A 26,707-nucleotide genomic window follows, 5' to 3' on the forward strand; every position below is an offset into this window, starting at 1 on the left:
ATCAAAGAAAAATCCAGCTCTAACCCATTGATAATGAGCTTGGCCTTATAACAGGGGGTCCACTGAGAAGGCAGTGGCTGTTTCTTTCACAGAAAATGTGTCATTAGACATTTATAAAATGAGCAGCTATTGTGTAGTTTCAGATACTTGGCAAAAAGTATGAAAAATAACAAATAGATTCGCTCCAATTTACTTAATGGTCAGTATTAATTACTGCACATTTTTAAAGTGCACCAAGCATTTTCCTCCAGCTGTCAAGGACTAATACATATGTATAGACTCTTTTTGAGGTAGTACAATGCCATCCAAAAGAAGAGATAGAAGGATCCCAGAACCAGGGGGCCCTAATGCCCAAAAACACTTACATATACACTATGGCCAAGTAGCATATTGTGTGGTAACACTGTCTGGATTCATTTGTAGCCCAGCACCTTAGCCCCTACTAAGATAAGAGTAGATTCATGACATTTCATTTTAATTTATGCCAATTACTGCACATTGTGACAATAAGGTTATTCTATTCTATTCTTCTAATTTCCTAATTCTAATTCTGTAATTCTATTTCTATTTCTCTAATTCAAATTCTTCTATTCTTTAATTTTAATTATTCTATTCTATTCCTCATCGCGTTTTTACCAATTTACAGTTGTCTATAGTACTACACATTTACCCCAAGTCACTGGTTAGAAACATTTTACATGGATGAAGGCAAACTTTTTACAAGCTACAATGGCCCTGTTCACACACTATACAAAACTAGGGCTACTTCGCAAAAAGCTAGAAGGCAGTAAAGAGACAATGAAAACTTTGATAGCTGTACCAGGCCAAAATCAAACAAACTAATTATGGGTCCGTGCAATATACGAATCAACTATGTTAAAAAAAAAAGCGCGCCACTTAGAAGCAACAAATCTGAAGTACTTTCACTTATCCAAAACACATGCAAACGAAATCTACCTAACAAGGATCGATCGCATTTCTAGTCGATGTGTATTTCCTCATCAACCTTTTTAAAATCAGTATTCAAATAATTCTTGAAATGGACAGTTGCAGCAATAACTGAAAAATGCATAAAGGCTTGAATCTGTGAGTGAAATTGGCCCTTTTAGGGTATTTTCCTCCTTTCCTCATAATAAGAGTGACAGTTTGCTCCGCATAAGACAAGCCGATATTGAGGGTGGGGAAACCAACTATTTCTAGCTAAAACCCCGTCTTCTTCTACATTAACCTTTTCCAGAAAAAGAAAGACAGGTAAAGAGAAAGTGTCAGATGAAACCCAGAAGCACCGTACTGTGCACTACTCTGCCCTGTTACTCTATTAAATTGGTCTTGAAAAGACACCGAGGAACGTTCCAAAAATTATTCCCTTTTGCCATTGGCTGAAGCTCGCTATTGGTAAAACGAAACTGCCGTGCGCAGCCAATCCCGGCAGAAAGGGCGGAACAAAGGAAGGCCGAAGGTACTGCTGTTTTCCTCGCAGCTGGAGACGGAGCATGGATGTGAGTCGCGGCCTGGAGCCTCTGCCGGTATCCGTGTGGCCGCGGTTGGAGGAACTTCCGGTTTTCCAGGTGAGAGAGGAGAAAGAAGGAGCTGAGCAGAAGCCTGCGGCCAGGGACCGATAGAAAGCTATGTTTTCTAGTACGGAATGAAGGGCTGTTTAAAACCGCAGCGGTAGCATCGAAAGGGACACTGGGAATTAGAGTTTTCTGTGGGCTGGTTGTTCCTATATCTGCAGCGGAAGCTTTAATCTTCCGAAAACTACAATGCCTAGAATTCAGTGGTCATGGGGCGGGGCCGTAGAATGGAACGGAAGGGGTTTGCGTGAACGGCGCTTTCGACGCACCTGCCGAGAGTGAGTTTCAAAGGTGCTTTTTTTCCAGGAGGCAACTGGACTTTCGGGTTTTTCGTTGAAGACGTTTCCCTCCTCATCCTAGAAGCTTCTTCAGCTCTGGATGGATGGTGGGGAATGGAAGGACTTATACTTTATAGCTTCTTGGATGAGAAGAGAAAAGTCTTCAAAGAAAAGTCAAGTTGTCTCTTGATAAAAAAAGCACCTTTGGGACAACCATGACTGAGAATCTCCATAGACATTTAGCAATGCACTTTGGGATGAACACCCTTCGAATGGTGCGGGAGTATGAACGGACCCCCCCCCCCCCACAAATGTAGATTACAGGAACCGTTTGCGTTTCTGTTTGAGATGCAGACACCACAGACTCATTCCCAACAGCCTGCACCCTAACCCTAACCACCACATGACATAAAAACTATATTTTTTAAAAAACAATAAAACTATATCAATTGATAAAGTAGTTCTGAAATGTCTTTGCAAGCAGCTTGAGGCTGATAGATTAATCAAACTCCATTAATATAAGTAGATTTTAGATGTTCATTGGTCAAGAGTAAATTAGGTTAAATGTATCTATAAAGCCTGGGTTATTTTTTTTTCTTGGATTAAAATATTTTTAAAGTGTTTGAAACCACTAAAAGTGTTTGAACTGTTTTTAAAGAAAGTACACACTAAAAATAGTTACCTCAGTCTTGATCCTTAAAGATGCAGTTCAATTCCATTCTTCAGTTTTGACAATGAACAATAACTTTTCCTGCACTGCTTTCCAAATAGTTTATTGATTAGATCTATGGTTTGATTTGTAGTGCAGTCTCCTATTTTTCTCCCACAAGAACCCTGTGAATTGTTAGGGTTAAGAGTGAGTAACTGATCCAACCAATCTTCTTGCCTATGTCACCCAACAAGCTTTCATGCCTACAGTGAAACTAGAACTCATTGTCTCCTAGTTTCTAGCCTGGTGCCTTAACCACCAGACCAAACTGTTTTGCTTAATGGTTGTATGAGGGACATAAATTCAGAATATGGTTTTCATTATATCTCTAGCTTAATGTATACTTTTTATGCAGATGATAAAGAAACTTTTGTGAAAAAAGTCAGTTTTGCTTTCCTTCGAGTTAGTGTTGAATAATCCATAAAATCCATTAGAGGTCACTCTTGTTCTGGCAAAACTATTGTGTGCTGTTACCTCAAGAAATGTTTCACTGCAAGTTTCTATTGAAATAAATACTGTACAAAGTATTTTAATGTAAGATTGTTAATGTTACTAAATGTTCTTAATATAAAAGATTAAAAAATAATTTTGCAGTTGTGTGTGGCTGACCATGACTGGGCTCAACTAAGAAGATGTGGCCATGGTCTGTACTTGGATGAGAAAAATATACATCTGGATATCAGCATACTGATATTTGATCATGTTTCATCAGATGATCTCACCCAGCATCTTCATGTCAGGCTTAACTGGGAGGGGAAAGTGATGAACCCCAAGAAACCCTATAGTGCAGTGCCCTAGAATTATATATCACCTCTATGTCCCCAGCACTGGATGGAACTAGTCCCAGGAAAGAGAACAATACCTCCACTCTCAGTGCCTACAGCTAGTCAAAAAAGAGATTATTTCAGGTGGTTCTGAAAAATGCTAAGATGTCATGGGTACCACTCTCATTCTGGGTCCACCAGAAGTAATCCACAAGTGTCATCATCAATGCTATCTAAGTTCTAAACTGAAAAGTTGAAAGTTAGGTGGAACAATAGCAATAGCATATTGCCCCACAAACTTGGTGTTCGTTTTACTGACCTTGGAAGGATGGAAGGCTAAATCAATCTTGAGCTGGCGGGGTTCAAACTCCCAAATTTCTGGCAATTGGGAGCCAGCAGTATTAGCTTGCAATACCGAATTCTAACCATTGTGCCACCATGGCTCCTATAGCTTGTCCATTCCCACCCATGGAGGCATTCTCTGTATGAGCAGAAAAATATTAAGGCTTCCCTTATTGTCACAACATAGTCCTTAGTGCTAGCTTTTACATGTGTTGGATTGACCTCTTATCTTTCTGTAGCAATACTTTAGGTGTGTCTTCTGATGTTTCATCTACCAGAGCTCATTTGTGCATCAAGGTAACCCCTAGGGTTGATGTATAAGGGAGATTAGGAGCAATCTAATTACACTTTCATTCCAAGAAGAAACTACAGTTTTAGTTAATCAGAGTGTCAGAGAATTTAACAAGCTGCTTTTGAAAGCCATCAAATGAATAGATTCTTACATGTGATAAAATCCTGGACATTTAAAAAATATTTATTTCTGTGACATCAGCATTTTTGGAACTTAAGATTCACTATATAACAAACATAACACAGTTATGTTTTAATATCCTTTAATATCCTTGGTTATTATTTTCAAACCATCACCCAGTCTAAATGCACAGGATTGCTTTAGCAATAGCACTTAGACTAATATACCGCTTCATGGTGTTTTTTACAGCCCTCTCTGAGCGATTTTTAGAGTCAGCATATTGTCACCAACAATCTGGGTTCTCATTTTACTGACCTCGGAAGGATGGAAGGCTGAGTCAGCCTTGAGCCTGGTTAGATCCAAATTGCAAGGCAGCCAGCAGTCAGCAGAAGTAGCCTGCAGAACTGCATTCTAACCATTGCGCCACCACAGCTCTTTTAATATTTAGTTACAGTAGATCATTTAGAATCCTTTCATGAAGAAATGGTGAATTAGTAGAAGCCTGATAAAGCAGTGCATTCTCATAGCACTGTTTTCATGCATATTATATCAGTTGTAATGTCTTACATCTCCCCATTTGTGGTTTTGTTTCAATATGTGGAATAACAACTTTTTCCAAGTTTTTCTTTCTGTAATTAAAGAATACATTTGTTATCTAAAATGTCCAAAATTATGGCTGTCCCATCACATAAAATTAGAAACAAGAGATTTGGTAGGCTGGCAAGATAATTTTATTCTTGCTTCAGCTAATAAGCTACTTTAGAGGAATTAAATTATGTATGCATCCTCAATTGAGCCCTGTGGGTAAGCATCTACATAGTAAGAAATAAATTTTGAAGAAATCATGCTAGAAGCAAGGGAGGAAAATGATAAAATGACAATTATCTAGTTTGCTTTAGACTTCTGCCAAGTAACAAACTGATATTGGTTTTAAAAGATGAGCATTTTCTTCTGTGGTTACTGGACATAATTTGTTCTTTTAAAAAAATACTGTTCATATCCGATTAATGTTTCTTTCCAGACCTCTTTTGTTCCTCATGTTTTTCCTGTCTTACTTTCACACATGTTCATTTGGAAACAAAACTATTGCAAGGAATAATTCATTTGTTAACTAGAAATTGAATGCATGAATCATAGACTTTTAAAAGGAGAATATGCTGTCTCCTTTTTGACCTCACATGAGTTATTTCGCAGAATCTGGATGAAAATACAATGTACAATTGAACATTTAATATCACCAAAATCTGTTCTTATAATAGACAAGTACTCAAATTCTCTGTATAAGTTGCCATAATGAAGTAGATAGCATTGTATCTACTGCTGACAGGCTATCTAGATATAGATGGTCTCTTAAGATATTTCACCACTAATCAAATCTTTTTATCATTTTCTAAATGAATGTATGTATGTGTATGTGTGTGTATAATTTAGAAAGTGATAAAAAGATTTAATATTGGTTGTGTGTGTGTGGGGGGGGTATTCACCCATTTTTGAACTGCATACAAATTGTCAAAATACATTACAGTACATGACATTTTATGTAAGTAAAACAGATGTTGATATGTCTATAGGGATAGATGGTCTCTTAAGACATTTCTATTTTACCCACTTTTTAAGCCAATATATATAATCACTCATTCTAAACATTGCATGTGCTGATATTTCAGCGCTATTTCAGCAAAGGTAGGGAAAATCTTTGTAGATATTAATGAAAAGAAGAACTAGAGATGACATTAAAGCAGTGTTCCAATATTAGAGGAGCTGACACAAGGAAGAAGGCGTCAATCTATTTTCCAAAGTATCAGAAGGCAAGACAAGAAACAATGGATGGAAGCTAATCAAGGAGAGGAACAACCTAAACTAAGAAATTTCCTAACAGTGAGAAACAATTAACCAGTTGTACACCTTGTCTTCAGAAGTTGTGGGTGCTTCATCACTGGAGACTTTTAAGAAGAGATTGGACAGCCACTTGTCTGAAATGCTATAGGGTCTCCTGCTTGAGTAAGAGATTGGACTAGAAGACCTCCAAGGTCTCTTCCAAATGTATTATTCTGTATTCTTTTGCCTTTTTACACAATATATTATGCCAGCTTCTTCAGCTATGAGTAGATAGCCCTCAAGTTAATTTCCTCTGTTTTCTTTTTCAGTATAGTCCTGATCATGTGCCTGGTGCTGGAGGCAAACCAGACCCATCTGAGATCTCTTTCTCGGGGTGCAGCTGTCATTCTGCTTCCTGCCTGGCTCCAGCATGTTCTTGTCTTCACTATGGAGAAAATTATAAAAACTTATCCATGGAGACGGAAGGAAGTGAACTGGGATTTTCAAAGCCTATTTTTGAATGCAACGCTATGTGCCACTGTGGAGAGATGTGTCAAAATAGAGTAGTTCAACGGGGCTTACAGTTCCAGCTGGAAGTATTCAAGACCACTGAGAAAGGGTGGGGACTTCGCACCCGGGAATTCATACCCAAAGGACGATTTGTGTGTGAATATGCTGGGGAAATTCTAGGCATTGATGAAGCACGTAAAAGGGCTCAGTTGCAGACATCAAGTGATTCAAATTACATTATAGCAATTAGGGAACACTTGTATGATGGGACGACAATAGAGACTTTCGTAGACCCCACATATATCGGCAATGTTGGTAGATTCCTGAACCACTCCTGTGAGCCCAACCTCTTTATGGTGCCTGTCCGAATAGATTCAATGGTGCCTAAGTTAGCACTTTTTGCTGACCGCGACATCGGTGCAGGCGAAGAGCTTTCATACGATTATTCTGGAAGGTATCATAATTTTTTTCCCATAGAAGAGCAAGGCAGCAAGCAAGAACAGCAAGTATCAAAGAAACCTTGCTTTTGTAGAACTAAATCATGTACAGGCTTCTTGCCTTTTGACAGTTCTTTATTCCTCAAAGATGGTAAGAGAAAGTAATGTTGAAGGAAAAGTCTGAAGCTGAAAAGAACAGCTGGGTGCTTCTTTTAAAGCTTGCTTGCAGGAATGTCCAGCAGTGATAAAAATCAGCCTTACATACAGACATCCCCACACATGAAATGCAGAGGTGCTTGTTTGAGTGGCTGAACGATTAATTATGCATCGATGAAATGTTTTTCCATCCAGAATATCCGTTGTAACATGAAATATGTCAGTATCAGATAAGTTGTAAATATTGTACCAAACAGATTGGTTGAAATCTTGCCCTGAAGAATGTGCAAGAAGTGATAATGGAATATCAAGAGACATTGGGACAAGGGTGAGCTAGCCTTTTTCCTTTCAAGCCATATTCACTGCCTTGTGGTGGGTTTGGATCATTAAATCAATCTGTAACAATTCTCTCATTGCCATGGGATTCTGCTAAGGAGGAGTCATCCTCAAGTTCTTTTTCTCAGTCCCAGTCTTCACCAAATAATTTCAGGATTATGCAACATCATACTAGGGCAGGGGTGTCAAAGTCAAGACCTATGGGCTGGATCCGGCCCACGGGGTGCTTAGATCTGGCCTGTGAGGCCACCCTGGAAACAGCAAAGGACTGGCCCACGGTGCCTCTGCCAGTGAAAATGGAGTAGCCCTCCTGAGCTGTGTTTTCGCTGGCAGAGTGCTTGGGCCACCACAGTGATGAGTGACGTCGAGCTTGCCACAGCCACCTGACACCCCTTCCCCTGATGACAAATACCCTCAATGTGACCCTCAATGAAATTAAGTTTGACACCCCTATGCTAGGGGGAGAGGCTACATTTGTGCCCTTCTTCCCACAATATAATTCCACAATACAGAGAGGGAAGGGTTTTGTATGGGAAAGGGGGAGGAAAGCCAATATGCACTTTCTGGTTGCCATTTCTTTTGTTAATACTTATGGTTATGCCCAAGCATTGATAATAAAATTATTGGCTCCATATTGTTCCTCTTTATATGTTGGCATTAAAAAGGAGAAGGAGCAGCAGGTCAGATTAGTGAATGAATGTACAGTAACAATTTGTTAAGATTGCTTACTGGAAAAAATACTATATGAACTATCATTTAACATATATCAGTGGTCACCTGATATGAGCTGGTTTTGTACTCTGTGTTAAAAATATTTTTCCCTAATCCAAAAGGTGCTTTTTTCAAGAGGCAACTGGGCTTTCTGGTTTTTCTTTGAAGGCATTTAGAGCTGAAGAAGCTTGGATGAGAAGTGAAACATCTTCAAAGAAAAACTAGTTGGTAGAAGTCCAGTTGCTTCTTAAAAAAAAGGCAACTGGACTTTCCAATTTGGGTCAACTATGACTTGGATGATTGAGAATCTCCATAGACATTTTCCCTCTAATGTTTCTCTGGATCAAAATTCATTTACCACCCTGTAAATCTTTAAAGAGAGAAGGAGGTAGAATTCTTCCATGCTCTGTCTTTCTCATTTCATTCGTCAGTTTCTGGTGTTTGACAGCTCTATATTGACCTACTAATCTTCAACGCCCTCTAAGCCATGAAAGAAAATATTTCTAAGGAATATCACTGCTGCTAAGCATAAACATTTAAAGACATGATATTTATTTTTGTAAGTTAAATGTTCCTAAATATGTACAAACATTATTTCTATGACCACTCAAGCTTATCTTCAATATCAAGAAACTCTTCTGCTTTTGTGTGTGTATTTGTGTGTGTGCATGTTTTGTATCAGGAATTGAAAGCAGCACAAATTAAAGTTTGTTCCATCCCAAAAATGGATGTGTCCAACATTTTATAATCGTACTTATTCTCTTATTCCTGAACAAATGGGTCAATTTTGTATTCTTTTCTCTTACACAGTAGCCTAGCAGTATTAATTTTTAAGTTGGCGTTAAGATAATTATAGTAAGATCTGGTCCCCTGTGCTCTTGCAGACAAAGTACACAAATATATTTCTAGTACATTTAACTTTCCATTTCTTGTATTGATTCTCTACACCTGGTCCACTTTTGTATCCAGGTCTTCATCTTCCCATTTAAGGCTTCAGCAACTTTTAATCTCAAGCAGAATTCTTTTTTAAATCCAGTAGTGTCACATTGTATCTTCTTCACCTATTAGTTTAATGTTTCTATCTCATTTATATTGCTAATTCTTCACATTTTTAAATTCATCTTTTATATTTGTAAATCTTGCATTCCCTTGATGAAAGAAATGTCTTCCTGAGTTCAGCTCCAAGTGGGAAAAAAGACACTGGAGACATGGAGGCTGCTTGGAAAGATGGTTTATTGTTGGACAGGGCCACATGGCTTGAGTCCTGAACAGAAAAGGTGATCACATGCTTCAATGTTGGTGGAGAAGAAGAGAAGGGCTGAAGGAGGGGCTTGCTAGGCTTTTTATAGCCTGTTTAGTCCCACCTCTCTGTTTCCTGTTCCTGTGTAAGAAATGTATTCTGATTGGTTGTCAGACTCCCATAGGGCCATGCAGGGACAACTCTCTGGGCTATATTTTGAATCCAGGTTTAGTTGAGTTCTCAGATGCCATGTGGTCAGTTGAGTAAAGAGCCAATATTATCATGCCTTTACTCCCATCCCCCTGGTGCTGCAGTGGAGAAGTCTTTATCATGTAAAAGGGACTAGCTTGGCCTTCTTAATGGGCCATTAACAGTGGGGATGGGCAGGAAGCTATAGGCAACTATTCTGTCTTTTCTTTCTTTTCATATCCAGAGAAATATTCTGCCTTTTCAATGTTTCCTAGGATATTTCATTTTTCTGGGAGAGGGCTGGATGATAACTTCCCACCCCCTCTATAAATGTAATTAAAGCTCTCTGAACAGATAAATTTCTTTTTTTCTCTTTTTTCTTTGTTCTCTTTAGTTCCAGAAAAAACTAAAAGTTAGGCTCCCACCTTTCTCTTTAGATGTGAGGAATGTAATTATATAATGATATCTATAGCTATCATTGGGAGATGGATGGTATATGTTTAATATGCTGTTGTTTGAAAACACGATAAATTAATAACTTGAAAACCAAGTTTATATGCATAATTAAATTTGTGACTTCATAAATTTAAATTATCTCTTTCAAACCCCAAATATGAATTAATAGCCATTGCTTTCCATCAAACCTCAGAAATCAATCCATCTTTTTTTCTGGTATGGAATAGCAGATATTAGAAAGACAATATCAGATTCTGAAAAGGTTGATGTCATATTTATGCAACAAGTAAGGGAAAAAGAATTGCATTTATCCTTCAGTTTGTGGCTATCAAAATAGTCTTGATTCTGTTTCTGTTCAACTGTATCATAGTAACTTTCCAGTCTAACATGAAATAAATAGTTACGCTTAAAATTTAAACAGCAGAAAAGCAGAAAATATTAATCTAATGGAATATAGATTTTAAAAATAAGACACAAACATTTAGAAGAGAATATGACTCTTAATTATAAAGGAATATGAACAGAAGTTCATATTCTACTTTGAACTTTCCATAATTTTCCATTATGGATTATATATTTTGCCATTCTGTAGTATATTCTTTACTAAAGGATATCAGCTGAAACTCAGCCAAAACAACTAAGTGTCTGCATGCTTGAGGAACCTTGAAACAGATGGCAAAATATGAAATATTTGAGAAAATTTTCTAAAAGCTGGATATGTTCAATTTCACTAAATTACCTACTTAGAAACTTGGCAAAAACAAATGTTAAGATATGAAGATTTGTTGCAAGTCCTACGTACATAATTTGTGATGTCTATGTAACAGACAGGCAGATAGTATTGGTAGGATAAATCTTTTGAGGTGCTTTTTTCACTCTGAGAAACCTAACTGCCATCTGTATTTTATTTTTCTATTTTAGCCATGTTTCACATTTTTGCTGGAGCAAAATATGTTTTACCAGCAACAGAATTTTTAAATGTCATTTATACCTCTTGTAATATATGTATAAAGCCACATGTTCCAAATTGAAAAGGAAAGGCCCACAGAGAGAATCTCAAGAGTTTGTACAAATGAAATCTTAGATGGATGGGAAAACAAGGATATCATGTCAGGTTTGCTGGATATAGATCTTATTTTCAGGGCTTGTGCCTTGATTATTTTACCCATCACTCACTCTCTCTTGGCAAAACAGGTCTGGGAAAGCCACCAATTGCAGCTAACAGATGAAGCTGTAAGTTAATCCTATCATAACAGTGCAGCCACCATTGCCTTTTCAGGCGTCATGTGAATGCCTTGAAGTTCCATACCCTATAAGGTGTTTTCCTTTCCCTCACAATCTTGCAGTTGGTAAAAGGATGAAATGCTGGGCTCCTGGTTTTTCCCTTTTCCTAAGCGTATATATTAATTAGCACCTCTTCCTTTCCTTTCCCTTCACTTGAGTCTAGTGAGAGCTGCAGAAGTTCATCAAGCAACTTCTCTACAAATATGGAAGCAATACAGTATTTTCCAATGCATAATTGTGTTTTACCCAAAATGCATTCCTTTCCTGCACAACAGAGCCCCTTGTCTTCCCCCATCCCCCGCAATCAAATTTAAATTTAAATTCCTTTTATCAATCAACACTTATAAGCTTGACTAACTTCAGTTTGCATGTTGATATGTGGGTTTGAGCTTGCCAAGGGAAACTCATATAAGTTATATTGTTGCTTGATTTGGTGAATACTTCAAAGGCGCTTTTTTGTGTAACGTGAAGATATCTGCCTCTTTCAGGAGCCTTAAGCAGCTGGAATTCAATAAAATTCCAGCTCTTCTCTCAGATTAAGGATTTGTTCTTGGCAAATTATTACTCTCTTTTAAACCACTTCTTTCATCAAGATAAAGATAAGCTGAATTGACTTCAAAATCAGTTTGGGGGTGTCAATAGCTAGTTCACAAAATAAAATTATGGACATGGAAACACAGCCAATTGTAGAGAGTAGGCAGAATTAACACATAAAATAAAATCAAGTAATTACTGTTTATTTTGGCCATGGATGTGGTAGACCTTTTGATAATCATTTGTTATTAAATGACATATTGAATTATTTGGAGTGCTGATGACATTTAGATGTAAAACCCCTTATTTAATGCAAAAACAATAAGCTTAGATAAGTTTTGATCTTGTCCTTTTCTCCAGTGAGACAGAAGTTTTGCTCCTAATTTCAGTTAAATTGAAAGTTAAAGTTTGAATTTGGTTGGCTGTCTGAAAACTCTAGGGGATTGTTTTACCCAACCACTTAACTGATTAATCAAAAACAAGCAAAGGAAATTGAATTCCTCTTAGGTTTATTCCAGACTAGGAGTAGAAGTTTGTACAAACTTCTTAGTTTCATGCAATGCAATGTCCAAGTGGAGCCATCTTATTACAGAACATACCCAATTCCTGCAACTGTTTTTCACATGTGTTTGCTTCCAAGCCCTTAATCATCTTAGTTGCTTTTCTTTGCACTTTTTCCGAAGTCTCAATATCTTTTTTATAATGTGGTGACCAAAACTGGATGCAGTATTCCAGGTGTGGTCTTACTAATGATTTATAAAGTGGCATTAATACTTCATGTGATTTTGATTCTATGCCTCTGTTTATAGAACCAAGGATTATATTAGCTTTTTTGGCTGCTGTTGTACACTGTTGGCTCATGTTTAAGTTTAAGACTCCAAGGTCCTTCTCGCAGGTACTATTTTGAGCCAGGTTTTCCTTATCTGAACTTGTACCTTTGGTTTATCCTATCTAGGTGTAAAGCCTTGCTTTTCTCCACATTAAATTTCATGTTGCTGGATAGGGCCCATTGTTCAAGTCTGTCAAGAACTTTTTGGATCCTGAGCTTGCCTTCTGAGGTATTGTTTATTTCTGCTAGCTTAGTGTTATCATGCATATCACATTAGGTTACAAACATGGGGGCTCCTGCAGTAGAAATGGCATTGCTTCCTGGCTTCTGCCAATGTGTTTAAGAAGATTAGTGATATTGTCTAACAAATTTGGCAGAAATGCAAAGAGAGAGGGAGAAACAGCAAGATTGTTATACAATGTTCTGTGAAACCATTTTTTTCTTAGCACCTGGAAAACAAGGAACTAAATCTGCACTGAGAGTTAGAAGGACTATACTCCATCTTTTTTTAGCAACTTTAATAGACTGTTTCCCAAAATAAGATCTCTTTTCAGGTCTTTTTCTCAGATTCCCTTATTTGCTAATAATTCGTACGATGCGCAAGAGAGGATTCAGAAAGATCGTAGCAGATTGGATTTAAAGATGTTTGCACATGATGAATTTGTGAACAGAAATATATGTAAGAGCCAGAAATATGGACTAGCTGCCAATATGGACATCTGTTTTGACTTCTTATCAATCTTCTTTCTAAGAAAGGACAGAATTGCAAAGTGGGAGTGTCCTGCGATACACTGGATTGCTGCATAGATGAAAATGTTTCTTTCATTTCTCATATATTCCATTGAGCCAAGGAGGCAAAAATTATAACCCCAGTAGTAGTTGTGAAGATAGTTTTTCCATCTGTGAGTTAAAGGCATTTTCTGCCATGCTCTCTATTAATAAAATAAAATGCTTCCAGTACTAGAAACTGGTTTTAGGAAGCAACTTACTTACAATTACTTATTTTACCTACAATTGTGGTTGATTAAATATAAATTTGTGCAGGAAACCAGCAACTAATTTATCATCATGAAGTTATCTTTAAGATAAAAGTCAGCTTTCTCATCAAGCAGTAGCATGATCTAATTAATATTTTACCAATATTGTACACTACAATGCAATTGCAATGGTCAAGTGCACCATCATGAGATTGGCTGTGTTGGGATTTACAGATGCATAGTTGGACTGGAAAGCAAAGTATTCAGAACTGTTGAATATATTTGAACTTCAGCCCCACTGAATCTTCAATCTTCTGAAAAAACTTGAACATTTTGTCACATATGAATGGAAGATTAAATAGCAAAATCACCAGGAAACCAGTATTTTCAGCTGCCTATAAATATTCTAGTGGTAATTGAAGTAAGCCTTCCTGCCTCCGAGTAATCTAGATATCTCATTTGCCCAAGCCAACATTTCTTTTTTTAAAAAGATTTTTATTTTTATTCTCTTATACATAGTTACAGGTATACATTCACATAGTTATTGCTCTTATTTATCTTTATCACTTTTACATATTTATTTGTCCATATAACAGGTTAAAATATACATTCTGGGTTGCTTTGCTTACAATCCCATACACCTATTTTATAGCAATAGCAATAGCAGTAGACTTATATACCGCTTCATAGGGCTTTCAGGCCTCTCTAAGCGGTTTTACAGAGAGTCAGCATATTGCCCCCAACAATCTGGGTCCTCATTTTACCCACCTCAGAAGGATGGAAGGCTGAGTCAACCCTGAGCCGGTGAGATTTGAACCGCTGACCTGCTGATCTAGCAGTAGCCTGCAGTGCTGCATTTAACCACTGCGCCACCTTGGCTCTTATTTTGTATTATCACCACCCTATCTTTTCTTTTCATCCTCCCTCCCTTCTCTACTTCCTTCCTTCCTCCTCCCCTCTCCTTTTCCTACTTCCCTTACCTCTCCCCTACTCCTCTCTTCCTCTTCCCCCTCCTACCCTATCTTTCTCTTTCTATCCCTTCCCTCCTTCCTCTCCTGTCCTCTTCCTTCCTTCTCTCCTTTCCTCTCTTCTCCTTTCATTTTCTATTGTTGTGGTTATCTCTTTTCAACTCTGAACTGATGTATTTCGGGATGGTATTCCCGAATACCATCCCAAATCCTGTTATAATTTTATGCTTATCCTATCCTATTCCATTTTCTTCATTATCATGTCCTATTTTTTTCTCTGTATCTCATTATTGAACATATACTTATATATTAATACTTTCTTTTCTATTTCCCTCCCCTTTCCATTTATTAGTGTCTCATCTGGGTTCAGCCAACATTTATTCTTGATGGTTCATAATGCATGTGAGACATATGCAGTGTAGTATTTACCATTGCATAGACGTTAGCTAGCAAAGTGAACATTACAGGCCGAATATGAATGAGCAATGTGATGTGGCTGCTATCTGATGTTGCATGGAAGAACAATCATCTTCAAATCACTAAAGAGCTAATTCCACTATTGCATTTAGATAGACCACATTCTCCAATACTGTACTCAATTCTGGTTAATTGAAGGGAAGATTCACATAAAAAATGGAACAAGTCAGAGAGGAAGTTTTACAGAACAGGAAGAAAAAAAGCAGCATGTTGTCACATTATGTACCAAAGGGATTGGTTTGTACAATGCTGGCTAATGTTAAAGAGAATAATAGCTAAGTTACAAGAAAGCAGATTTAAGTACATTGTACACAGACAAAGTTCTCAGTGCTGAGAGTAGTTTAATAATGGAACATAATTGTATGAGGAAATGGTCACCTCCTTTTGTTGGATGTATTGAAACAAATAGGTGTCCTCACTAAGGCAAGTGTGAACACAAGCGTGCCCCTTCCAGTGCTCTGCCATTCTGTTATTTGACTGCAGGGGTCATATTTCCACAGTAATCATATGTTGGTACAGCAGGAATCTGAATGTTCACTTGATTGCTGAGATATCTCCCAAGTTCAGATGTGAACTAGAAGAGGAATATGAAGACTTCTAATTGATGATTACTGTATTTTTGGATTATAAGACATACCTTCCCCTCCCTAAAAGAGGGTGAAAATTTGGGTGTGTCTTATACACTGAATGTAGCCCCACCCACCCACCATCCCCCAACCTTTGGCCTCTGCCTCCCAGCAATTTCCCTCCTTGCAGCAAATGGGGAAAATGTGGCTTGCAGAGGCTGCAATAGGCTATAGCAATCCCTGCAGCCTGAAATAGCTGATGATCGGGAGGCGGGCTTAAACTGAAAGTGAAGCTTGCTGTTTGCTCCACAAGGCAAATTACTGTGAGGCAGATTTTTTTTTCTTGTGCTAATCAGACTGTTTGCTGCAAGGAGGTAAGTCAATAACTATAAATGCCTATAGAATGTTCAAATTATTAGACTTATTTTTTAAAGACTGCTTTATTATTGTTCTAGACAGCTTGACAAAATGAAGAAGCTTTTTAAAATAAATGCTTGATCTGAAGAGGCCCAGTGCTATTGTATAGTCTTTTAAATAGCAGAGTATAACTATATTTCCAGAAAGCACATCCATTTTAACAGCATCTGTATAGTCTGAAATGTAACACTACAGTGTATATTGTCTGTACTGTTTTCTGTTTGTTGCAAGGAGGCAAATTGCTGGGAGGCAGATTACCCCCCTCCCCAAAAGCTAGGTGCGTCTTATACTTCAGAGTGTCTAATACTCTGAAAAATACGGTATATGCCATCAGATCAGTACGGACTCTTAGTTACCATATATAGATTTTTTTTCCTGGGGGATTTGTTCCCAACCTGATTGTTCGGTAGTGATGAAACCTGAAGAAATGTTATACTATCAATACTGTGTATCACACTCCCATCCTGAAACCTGTGTAATTTTTCAACCCTAAAATGGGAGTGGGGCTGTGGATTCAGTCGACATTAGTTTGCTTATAGATGTGCAGTATTAGTTGTCTATGTTTTTTCTCCTATTTCACACACAGCTTAGTACAAGATACAGAAATATCAAAGCTACAAAAAAAACCCTCTTTCCTGTATATGATGAGATAGAAGATGAATGCTTTAATAATAACTCCATAGTGCAAAGAAACACCACAATATATGTATTATAATAATAACTGAAGATGCCAACCTCAGCTGTTGTTGAAAAATCAGGACAAAGAACACTAGCCTGTGGCATTCAGCATGAAAGCTCATTGCTGCTTCAAAGAGCATAATACCCTTTTTGCATTAAGACTTTGATTACTTGTGACATAAACTAATACAGATTTTGTAGGAGAAGTTGTAATTTACTTAGTTCCCAGCTGGACTGACAAAAATTTTCGATGATGCGGATGGATAAGCAAGTGATTAAGAATTACACAAATTACACAGATATTCTAATGGGCCTCTCTCCAAAGGCCAAGTAGTTAGAGTGATGTCCATATTTTTCAGTGTGGAAACATTAATAGATTGGTACTTCATTTTGATGAATTAAAAATAGTGAGTTCACTACATAATTAAATGAGAAGTCTTCAGTGGGGCAGTTGTTATTCCGGACAGATGTTTAATTCAGATAATTAGAAAGCCTTAAGTACCGTGTTTTCCTGAAAATACGACAGGGTCTTATTTTCTTTTTACCTACAAAATATGGCTTGGGGTTTGGGGGGGGGAGGGTTTATTGTTTTGGGGTTGCCGGACAGCTGCTCTCTTGTGAGTGGGCTCCCAAAGAGCCGGGCACAGCCTCATGGGAGAAAGGCTGTGTTGCGCTGTTATAACACAACAACCATGAACCGACCACACTCACGAGCAGCCACCCGGCAAACCCCCTTTGCAGCCAGGCACAGCACCATTCACTGACCTAGGGGTATCACCAAGCCATGTGAGCGCCAGCGGAGGTGCCCAGGCTCCGTAATGAGAGTTGGGCAATGCGTTGGGAGGTGGGTGAGCGAGAGCGGAACAGCCGCTTGTGCAACCCCCTCTCCAGCCGTGCAGAGCAAAGGGGTTTTCCGGGTGGTCACTTCATGGCTGTTGTGTTGCACTGCTGGGACAGCGCAACACAGCCATTCGCCCATGAGGCTGTGCCCGGCTCTTTGGGAGCCCGCTCACAAGAGAGCAGCCGCCCGGCAACCCCCCTCTTCAGCTGGGCACAGCACTGCTCACCAACCTAGCAATATCCCGAAGGCGCCAAGCAACACGATCACCTTTGCCTCCACCCAGGTTCCCACGGCTTGGCACCTTTGGGATACTGCTAGGTTGGTGAGCAGCGCTCTGCTTGGTGGGAGATGGGAGGTTGTCCAGGGGGCTTATATGTAGGGGGGAGGGGGGCTTATATTTTTGCCCACCAGAAAAATGTGGAATGGCAGTATTATGAGGACATGTCATATTTTCGGGGAAACGCAGTACTTCTGCTTTTCACTAGAATAGTATAAACATCCACTCATATTTATTCCTAACTTGAAATTCCAGAATCAAAAATGATCCACACTCAGGAATGGCTCTATGAATCTTCCCACAAGAGGCTTCATTTAAGCTTCTTATATTCAAGTCAGTTTTGCAAAGCTTTGCAGGGCCAGTGTGAGCTTTTCCTTCCCTTTGTTTTCTTCCCTGGGACTTTAAGACAGCCTGAAGAGCATTGCACCATACCTGGTTTTCAATTATAAAAGGAAAACGGGGATAAGCACCTGAGTGTATGTTGAAAGATCACTTGTATTCTGTGAGAAAACAGGGAGAGTTCGCAGTTGAGGGAGTGGAGCAGCCATTAGCTCAAATGCGTTATGTCCATTTGTTCAAAACTGCTTAAAATCATAATGGCAGTGTAAAAAAAGAGTTATGACTAGTCCTAAAAATTCTGTCTGTCTCACATTTGATTACACTGCTATCTCTGCCCATGAACCCTAGTGCCCACTTATGCTCTTTAACATCACTGTCCCACTGACTCACTCTCCTGTGGCATCTAGCCCCTCCCTCCCCCAGTAGGTTCCTTGCCTGGGATTCCTGTCTCTTCCCACTTAATGACCCATATGTTCATGGAGATATCACAGCAAGTACCACTGCTAGGATTGTTGTTGCCAAGTAAAGTAATCCTATGTCATGCATTCATATTGCTTAGCAATTGAAATTCTGATCCCAGGTGCCATTATGAGAACTACCTATACACCAAACTGGTCCCCAAATGTTAAGGGAGAAATTCGGAAAATAAGCAAACTTGCTAAATTGTATAGAATGAAAAATTCCCTGGAAATAAAGAAAAGATAATTTGTCAATTGGTGATTTGTACTATCTTCCAAAGATACTTGGAGCACAATTTTCCTTTTGGTATCAAGGTGGTTATCTGAACTCTTTTGCTATCAAAGCTATGAGACAAATACAGATGTGTTTGAACTCGGTTCAGAATATTAGTGTTTTCTAGTACTCATTTTCTCACAGCCCAAAATACCTTTTGTATTGTGGTGTAGAAAAATGCTACAATCTGAAACGCATAACTTATAGTATCTGGAGACAGCTTTTTAAAAAGTTACCATATTTTTCGGAGTACAAGACGCAGCAAGGTTCTTAAGAGGAAAATCTTTTTAAAAGTTTTTGCACTCTGCAAACTTCCCCAAAATGGCCTGTTTTTCGCAAAAACGGGCCCGTTTTTTTTCTTCAAAAAAGAATAGCCCTTAGGTGGTTTGTAGAGTGCTCCTGGGAGGGTGTGGGGTGGGGCAAAAATGAACAAAAACGTGCCCATTTGTTGTAACAAAAAGGGCATGGATAGCCTTTAGGAAGCTTATAGAGTGCTCCTGGGGGCTGGGGGGGGGAAAGGGGCCCTTTTGCCCTCATTTCTGGCCTCCCCAGCCCCCAGGAGCTCTCTGAAAGCCTTCTAAAAGCTATGCACGGCCATTTCAGTGAATAGCAATAGCAGTTAGACTTATATACCGCTTCATAGGGCTTTCAGCCCTCTCTAAGCGGTTTACAGAGTAAGCATATTGCCCCCAACAACAATCCAGGTTCTCATTTTACCCACCTCGGAGGGATGGAAGGCTGAGTCAACCCTGAGCTGGTGAGATTTGAACAGCCAAACTGCAGTCAGCTGAAGTAGCCTTCAGTGCTGCATTTAACCACTGTGCCACCTCAGCTCTTAAAGGTGAAGGGGGTGGAGTTTCGGGAGGCAAAAAATCCTGTATTCAATGTATAAAACGCACCCAGATTTTCAGCCTCTTTTTTGAGGGAAAAAGGTGCGTCTTATACTCCCAAAAATACGGTAAGTTCAAAACTTGTATCTCATGAAAGTATTATATAGATGACTTTCCTTATGGAAAGGGCACTTAATGGCTCCTTGATTGTCTACCTGTTTCTAGCTTGTGTTCCTAGTCCTAATCAAAGATAAGGATATTTTCCAAAATATCTGAAGGCAGAACAAGAACCAATGGATAGAAACGAATCAAGGACAGAAGAAACCTAGAACTAAGGAGAAATTTCCTAACAGCGAGAACACTAACCAGTGGAATAGCTTGCCTTCACAAGTTGTGGGTGCTCCATCGCTGGAGGCTTTCAAGAAGAGACCGGAAGTCATTTTTCTGAAATGGTATAGGTTCAAGCAAGGGGTTGGACTAAATGACCTCCAAGGTTCCTTCCAACTCTGTTATTCTATTTTAAATATGTTAAGAAACCACCCTGATTTTGTTCTCAAGTAAGTGGAGAACTTTTTTGAAAACAGCACTTGCTAAAAGCTCTGAAGACAGTAAGCCAGGATTTGGGCTGCATCACATTATTTACTATACATACTGCTTGCTTCATTTTGTCATCCCAATGTTTTATATATTCCTTTAAGTAACCACACTTAGCCAAAGAGTTCCAAAGTTTTATTAGACACCTCCTACAGCTCTGCAAAGGTCTGCTGAAAAGAAATAACAGCATACTTTGTAATAAGAATGTACAAAAAATAATAACCTGAGATGCCTTTATGCACATTTTCCATATTTGCATTATACAGATGATTTATCTCAGGATTGTCGTAGTAATTCCCTGAAAAGATATTGGCAGCTGCTTCCATCTATAACCCTCAGGTTCTTTGCATACAGAATCATATAGTTAAAAGGAGTCATTTAAGGAAAAATACATTTTTCCTTACATCACCTGGTGAAAGTTTCTATTGTAGTAGAATGAGGCGCCTGCTCCACAGAGGATTCTAAAATAACTGTCCTCTTCCCATGTGAGACAAGATGGGATTCAGTGACAAGGAGTTAGAAGTTACTTTGTCCCCAGAGGTTATTCAATGGAAGTTCTCAGGGAAGCAAAGGCTTGAAGAGTGTACTTCCTGATTGGGCCTGGGATTTAGCTCCAGAACCTCAAGACTTTTGGAACTAGTCAAATCAAGATGGTGGGTATGAGGCAGGCGCACCAGGGCTGCTGTCCTTAATGGGGTTCCTTCCTTCCCTTCCCTTCCCTTCCCTTTTAGATACCTGTCCAGCCTCCTAATACTTGGTACAACTGTCTTATCCCCCAATAAATTTGTCACAGGTTCTTTTACATATATCCAAATCAGTGGGATCCAAAACCTCAGAGAGCCAACATAACCATTACTGGTCTCTAGGCAACATATACACAAGCACTCAAAAAAGCTAGTGTTCACTGTTTGCTCTACCACTCTTCCCCAATTCTATACAACTCGTGTTCTTCCACTACTTCTCTTTGTGACCCCTACTTCTGCAGAACAATAACTCTTCTATTTGCCTTAGGCTGCTTCAGACTTTTGCAATCTCCCAAATATAAACCAGTTTCCCTTTCATGTCAAAAACATTGCCACACCTAGCTGCCTTTCTACTCAGCTTTCATAGCCACAAATTGCTGGGCTACTTAGGAAGAGATCTTAAAGGGGCAAGGGACCACAGCCCAGATGCTGGCTATTTTGCAGGCAGCCTGTCCTCCCACAGGCTTATTCTATGTTATATAAAAATTGTTTATTTTCTATTATTCCTGGTAGGAGTGGAGTTCCCTACACATTCCAATACTGCTTGGGCCCTGCAATCTGATTAAAAGGACAAACAGGGGACCATCTAATAAAAACCTTATCTTCGTGAAGAGAGAGCTCTTTTGCTGCCCCACAGAGATTCCAGTGCCCACAGGGTGCAGGTGCCCATTGAACACAACACTTACTGTAAATATTTGCCCCATGGAACTCTTTCGGTGGGGAGAGGGCCAAGAAACAGTGACCTCCAAAATTTGGGCACTGGGTCCTAGGAGGTCCTAGGAAGTTATCTTCAAAGGCTTGGGTCAGGAATCTTTCTCTCTGATAGCTGCTGAAGAAATCAATAATTATCAAAAATAAGAACAATCTTTAGGAAAAGCAACAATAAATCATACTAATTCAAGCATAAATTACATCAGTATATTTCAGTAAATAGATAATGGCTTATTTTCAAAATTATTAATCTTGAAGAATGTGAATTGGATTTAAGACCCACTGAAACCAATGGAACAAGAAAGTAAGATAAACATAACATAAATAACATACAAACAGCTTTGAAATTTCTTTGGATCAGATTAATCTGTGATGTTTTTTATCCCCACAAACACTGTGTGCTATTCCATCTTAATTAGATGCATTTTTAAAAATAAATAAATATAAGATACTTAATTACTTCTGTAAATTGATCTATCATTTGAATGGTAATGTCTTTTATTAAAAAATTATGCCTGACATGATTTAGTTGTTAAATTTAAAGCAACTCAATGATCAAATGTATTTTGCGTTACGCGCATTAAATGAAAATGCAACCTAGGTTCTTCACCAACCAGGGATCAAAAAAAAACAAAAGCTGCTGGCTGAAAGATTCAGAATTTCCAGTGTCTTCTCGTTTGGCACGACAAATGTAGAATCTTTGAGCTGCATCCTTTTTCACAAAGCCTGGTGAAATTCTCTCTGTCCTCCAGGGCTGTCAAGCTTTGTCACTTTAAGTAGTCTGGCAGACTGTCAGCGGCACAGCGGAACCCCAGATTGGAAGCTGAGCTGTCAGGCGTATTTTGGCTTCGGGCTGCACATCGATATCTATAGCAATAGGACTAGGAAGGAGAATGAGCGGATTACCACAAGTGTTCCCATGGATGAAACATATCATAACAGCTTTGCCAAGATGGCAATGCAATAGCTGCCAGGAAGACTATTAGTCATGGAAGGGAGTGATTTTCTATCTAGACTTCACTAAACAGGTGCTTCCCATCATGACAGAAACAAGTGGCACCCAAAGATAATTTGATTCTTACCAGTTGGAAGATCAGGTTAATTTCTTTTTAACTTCCTCCTCACTTTTTAACACCTCTTTAATTTTATTCCATGCTAGAAAAGATACCATTTTATCATTCGAGAATTGCAGCTGTAGGCAAATATAAGATCTTTGTTGCCATAGTGATTTCAGTGTCTTGTCACAGTGGAGTGTCACAGTGTCTATGCCAGACGGAATATTTGTGGTGATACATTGAGATGAAAAATAAATGATAGAGAAAAATGCATTCTGACTCTATTCTTACAGCCTCCAATCTCCACGTTAATCATAATCCTGGGGCTATTGGGCTAAATGAATCACATGGAACCACTGCTTCTCTGAACAGCAGTTTTTTATAGGGACTCACTGTATATTTTCAGATGTGTTTTGCCGGGAATTTTTCCTGGTTGGGGCTGGGGTGGGGGGCAATAAAAGAACTACTGTTTGCAGTGTTAAAAAATCTGATTGAATATTGTCTAGGAACATAAAGTGGTAGCAAACACCAATCTATTTCAATGGGTAAACTTTTATTACTTATTATTTACTCCTTTACATAGTAAAATTCATATTTTAATTTTATCTAAAAAGTGCTGTACTATCCTACACTGAATATACATTTTTTTTATTTTCATAAGTTCAATATTAAAGCTTTAGATAGTATACCTTCTTGTGCAATTTTTTCCTCCAAAGAAATTTAAGGTTTCTGATATGGCTTTGCTAGTAATGAACCACAAGCTATTTTTGTTAATTTTTTAATGATACATTTCTCTACTACAGTGGAGTTACAAATAATGAGCACAATCAGCAAAAAAAATCTTTATATATGTTCTGTGTAATAGTTGTATCTTTCTAAACATCATTTTAATAAAGAAAATCTATGTTTATACTTGATATTTCTCCTAATAAAGTAATTTAGTAAGTCTTATGTCATATAAACATAAAGAAAATAATAGCTTTAAATATATATAATTTTGCATATCATACATTTGGGTTTCTTTTTCAATTCTCAAGAGAGAATTTCGAATGCTCTGCACATTTGGGATTAGCAAAAATATAGGAAACCTCAGACAAAAAGGAATATTGGGTTTGTATGATGCCTGCTTCTCTTTTATGCAAATATGAAATACATATATTTGTATAGCACAAAATGATTTTCTAAGTATAAACGTTTCCTTAAATAATACTTTGTCACAGTTTGACTGGTTTGGGTTCTATTTTCACAATAAGCATTTGCTGGCAGGCAAAATAACAAAAATAAGCCAGCATTTAATAACTCTAAATCTAGAAGTGTTACTTTATCTCTCATCAATTGTTCTTAAAGTGTCATACAAAATAAATTAGAATATGATCAAAGTCCAGTTTTAAAAAAAATCTAACAAAATTTATGCATTTGTGCTTTTCTGATAAAATAATATAGCAAAAATGATCAAGTTGCAGGAACTTTATTTTTTCAACTAAAAAAATGAGGGAAAGATTCATTAGGATTTTCGTTTTTTATATTTAAGGAAAAGTGCTTCACATAACGGCAATGGAAGATAAGAAAGTTTTACTATCTTCGATTTGTATTTAGCTTTATTATGTCTATACACTCAAGATGGACAGAGACTTTATGAAACAATTTTTCATAAACATTATGTGCTATTTAACTATGCTCTCAAGTTTGAAAGTAGCAGGAACTTTTAGCAGCCTTAATAAAGAAAACATATCCTGTATACAGTAGACTAAAATGGGCCATAATGCTTATCTCTACCGAAAACTTTTATCCTGTTATTTTAATCAGATCTGCTAATTAATGTGTGACATTAGTTTCACCTCCAAATAAGATCAAGTAGAATATTTGATGTCATAAAAGAAATGGCAGCTGTGTTACACAGAATTTTTTTTCAATGTTTATTAAATAAGATTTTTTAAAACATTACAGAAGAAAAAGTACATTCTTTTTAATTAGAATAAATTAAACATTATTTTGCTTTGCACAGGTTTTTTTTTTTTAAAAAAAAACCTTGGCATTCATTGCATTGGGAATTAGCCAAATGAGTGCAGAGGCACATGGATATCTTCCCATTTATAAAATTTGCTTAAGTCTTGTTTTAAATCAGTTACTGACTGCTAAGAGTTAATATTTTCAAAATGGATTCATCCTCAATTTTCCAGATGTTCTCTTTTTAGGCAACACTTTCATGACTTTCCATATGCTGAAAAATACACTATAAGAAGTACTTCCTTCAGTGCAATTCTTTCCCTTCTCTGCACCATGGGAGATGTGAGTGACCTCTGAGGGAGGTGTGAGGCTGCAGCCAAGAAATGAGCAAGACAAAGAAAAAGGCACAGCCAGGACAACAACTGAACTACATTTAATTTGAATTATATTTTAAAGAAATGTATCATTTTTAACTAAAAACAATTTAATGTAATTAAATGCAATTAAAATGATTGCTTATCATGTCCATGATTCATTTTCCTTTGTGTCATTTTAAAAATCACAATTTGGCAGGAACTGCTCGAGGGACAGATGGCAGCTGTGGTGAGGTGACCTTTGTATATATAGTTCATCCTATGGTCAAGTTGTGTCACTTCCTGGACTAGAGGGTGGAAGAGTCCTTCAGATGCCCTAGTCATCTCATAACTGGACTACTATAACATGTACAACAAAAGTGCAGAGGAGAGCAACTAGGATGATTAGGGGACTGGAGACTAAAACATATGAAGAACGGTTACAGGAACTGCGCACAACTAGTCTAGTGAAGAGGAAAACCAGGGGAGACATGATAGCAGTGTTCCAATATTTGAGGGGCTGCCACAGAGAGGAGAAGGTAAAGTTATTTTCAAAAGCACCTGAAGGTCAGATAAGGAATAATGGATGGAAACTGACCAAGGAGAGATTCAACCTAGAAATAAGGAAGAACTTTCTGTCAATGAAAACAATCAACCAATGGAACAGATTGTTGTGGGAGCTTCATCACTGGAGGCTTTCAAGAAGAGATTGAACTGTCATTTGTCAAAAATGGTGTAGGGTCTCCTGCTTGAGCGGAGGGCGGGGGAGGGTTGTACAAGATGACCTATAAGGTCTCTTCCAACTCTTGATCTGATCTGATCTAAACATGTACTACCAGACTATCCATGTAGACGCTCTGGAACCAACAATTGCTGGTTGTCATTTATAAACCCTTCGTGGCAAAGAGCCTAGTTATCTGAAGGACCACCTGTCTCCCATGATTCCAGCCTATCCAATAAGATCAGAGTGAGATGCTTCAGGTTCATTCAATTAAACATATTGCCTGGAAATTCATTTCACCCCATTAAAGTCATGCAAGATTTTAAAACATGGTTTTATGTCTAGATTTGGAATAAGGCAGTTTATTGACAAATTTTGTATAGCATGGTTTTTGTTTTCTTTTGTTTTGTTTTGCTGATTTGGGGGTTATTTTTATCTAAGCATGTATATTCTTGGTTTTCTTTTTGCTTTCTTTTTAATGTTATAATTTGCCCAGAGTATAAGTGGACAACCTTCTAAATCTAACACAACAAACATACAAGCAAAATGTTTGTGGAAGCCTTGTGGCTACCAAATGTGTATCTTTGGGGCCGCAATTTCGGAGCCCCTGCTAAAAGGATCTTCACCCCCAGTCAATATGGCCAGCAAAATTCTAAAAATTTCTACCTGGGTTGCCTGAGATCCTATTATTCTAATTGTTTGTGACTAAACATAATAGGGATGCGAAGAGCCAAATTGATTCTCAGCCATAGAAACTCACTGGAATGATTTTGCAGCACTCACCATTTTTTTACCACCACCCCTTCCCAAATTCCATAGGGGTATTTGGGGGAAAAATTGGAGGAGAATAGTACCAAATAAGTAATAACAAATATGAAAACAAAAGAAGAGCTTGTCTTCTT

General features: G+C 38.0%; 2 protein-coding genes across 5 annotated transcripts in view; one reads left to right on the forward strand and one right to left on the reverse strand.

The window, feature by feature from the left end:
- Positions 1-1,434: 1,434 nt before the first annotated feature.
- Positions 1,435-26,114, forward strand: LOC106557036 (histone-lysine N-methyltransferase SETMAR). 3 transcript variants are annotated; one of them, XM_014076145.2, is made up of 2 exons: positions 1,435-1,568; positions 6,227-8,178. In XM_014076145.2, the coding sequence occupies exons 1-2, from the start codon at positions 1,494-1,496 to the stop codon at positions 7,007-7,009; spliced, it is 858 nt and encodes a 285-aa protein (XP_013931620.2). In that variant the 5' UTR covers positions 1,435-1,493; the 3' UTR covers positions 7,010-8,178. The 3 variants fall into 3 exon arrangements, 1 of the variants encoding a protein (XP_013931620.2); XR_015695879.1 differs by lacking the exon at positions 6,227-8,178 and adding an exon at positions 24,980-26,114 and having other exon boundaries at positions 1,438-1,568; XR_015695880.1 differs by lacking the exon at positions 6,227-8,178 and adding an exon at positions 24,965-26,114 and having other exon boundaries at positions 1,444-1,568.
- The window catches only part of SUMF1 (sulfatase modifying factor 1), a 70,188-nt gene continuing 63,876 nt past the window's right edge, over positions 20,396-26,707 (reverse strand). For both annotated transcript variants that reach the window (XM_014076143.2, XM_014076142.2), the window contains one exon: positions 20,396-22,610. In XM_014076143.2, the coding sequence (XP_013931618.2) occupies positions 22,497-22,610 (114 nt within the window). In that variant the 3' untranslated portion in view covers positions 20,396-22,496. The remainder of the gene's footprint in view (positions 22,611-26,707) is intronic.

Source organism: Thamnophis sirtalis, unplaced genomic scaffold (genome assembly GCF_051295495.1).
Source record: "Thamnophis sirtalis isolate CommonGarterSnake01/CBP01778 unplaced genomic scaffold, rThaSir2_p1.2 scaffold_3, whole genome shotgun sequence".
NCBI lineage: Eukaryota > Metazoa > Chordata > Lepidosauria > Squamata > Natricidae > Thamnophis > Thamnophis sirtalis.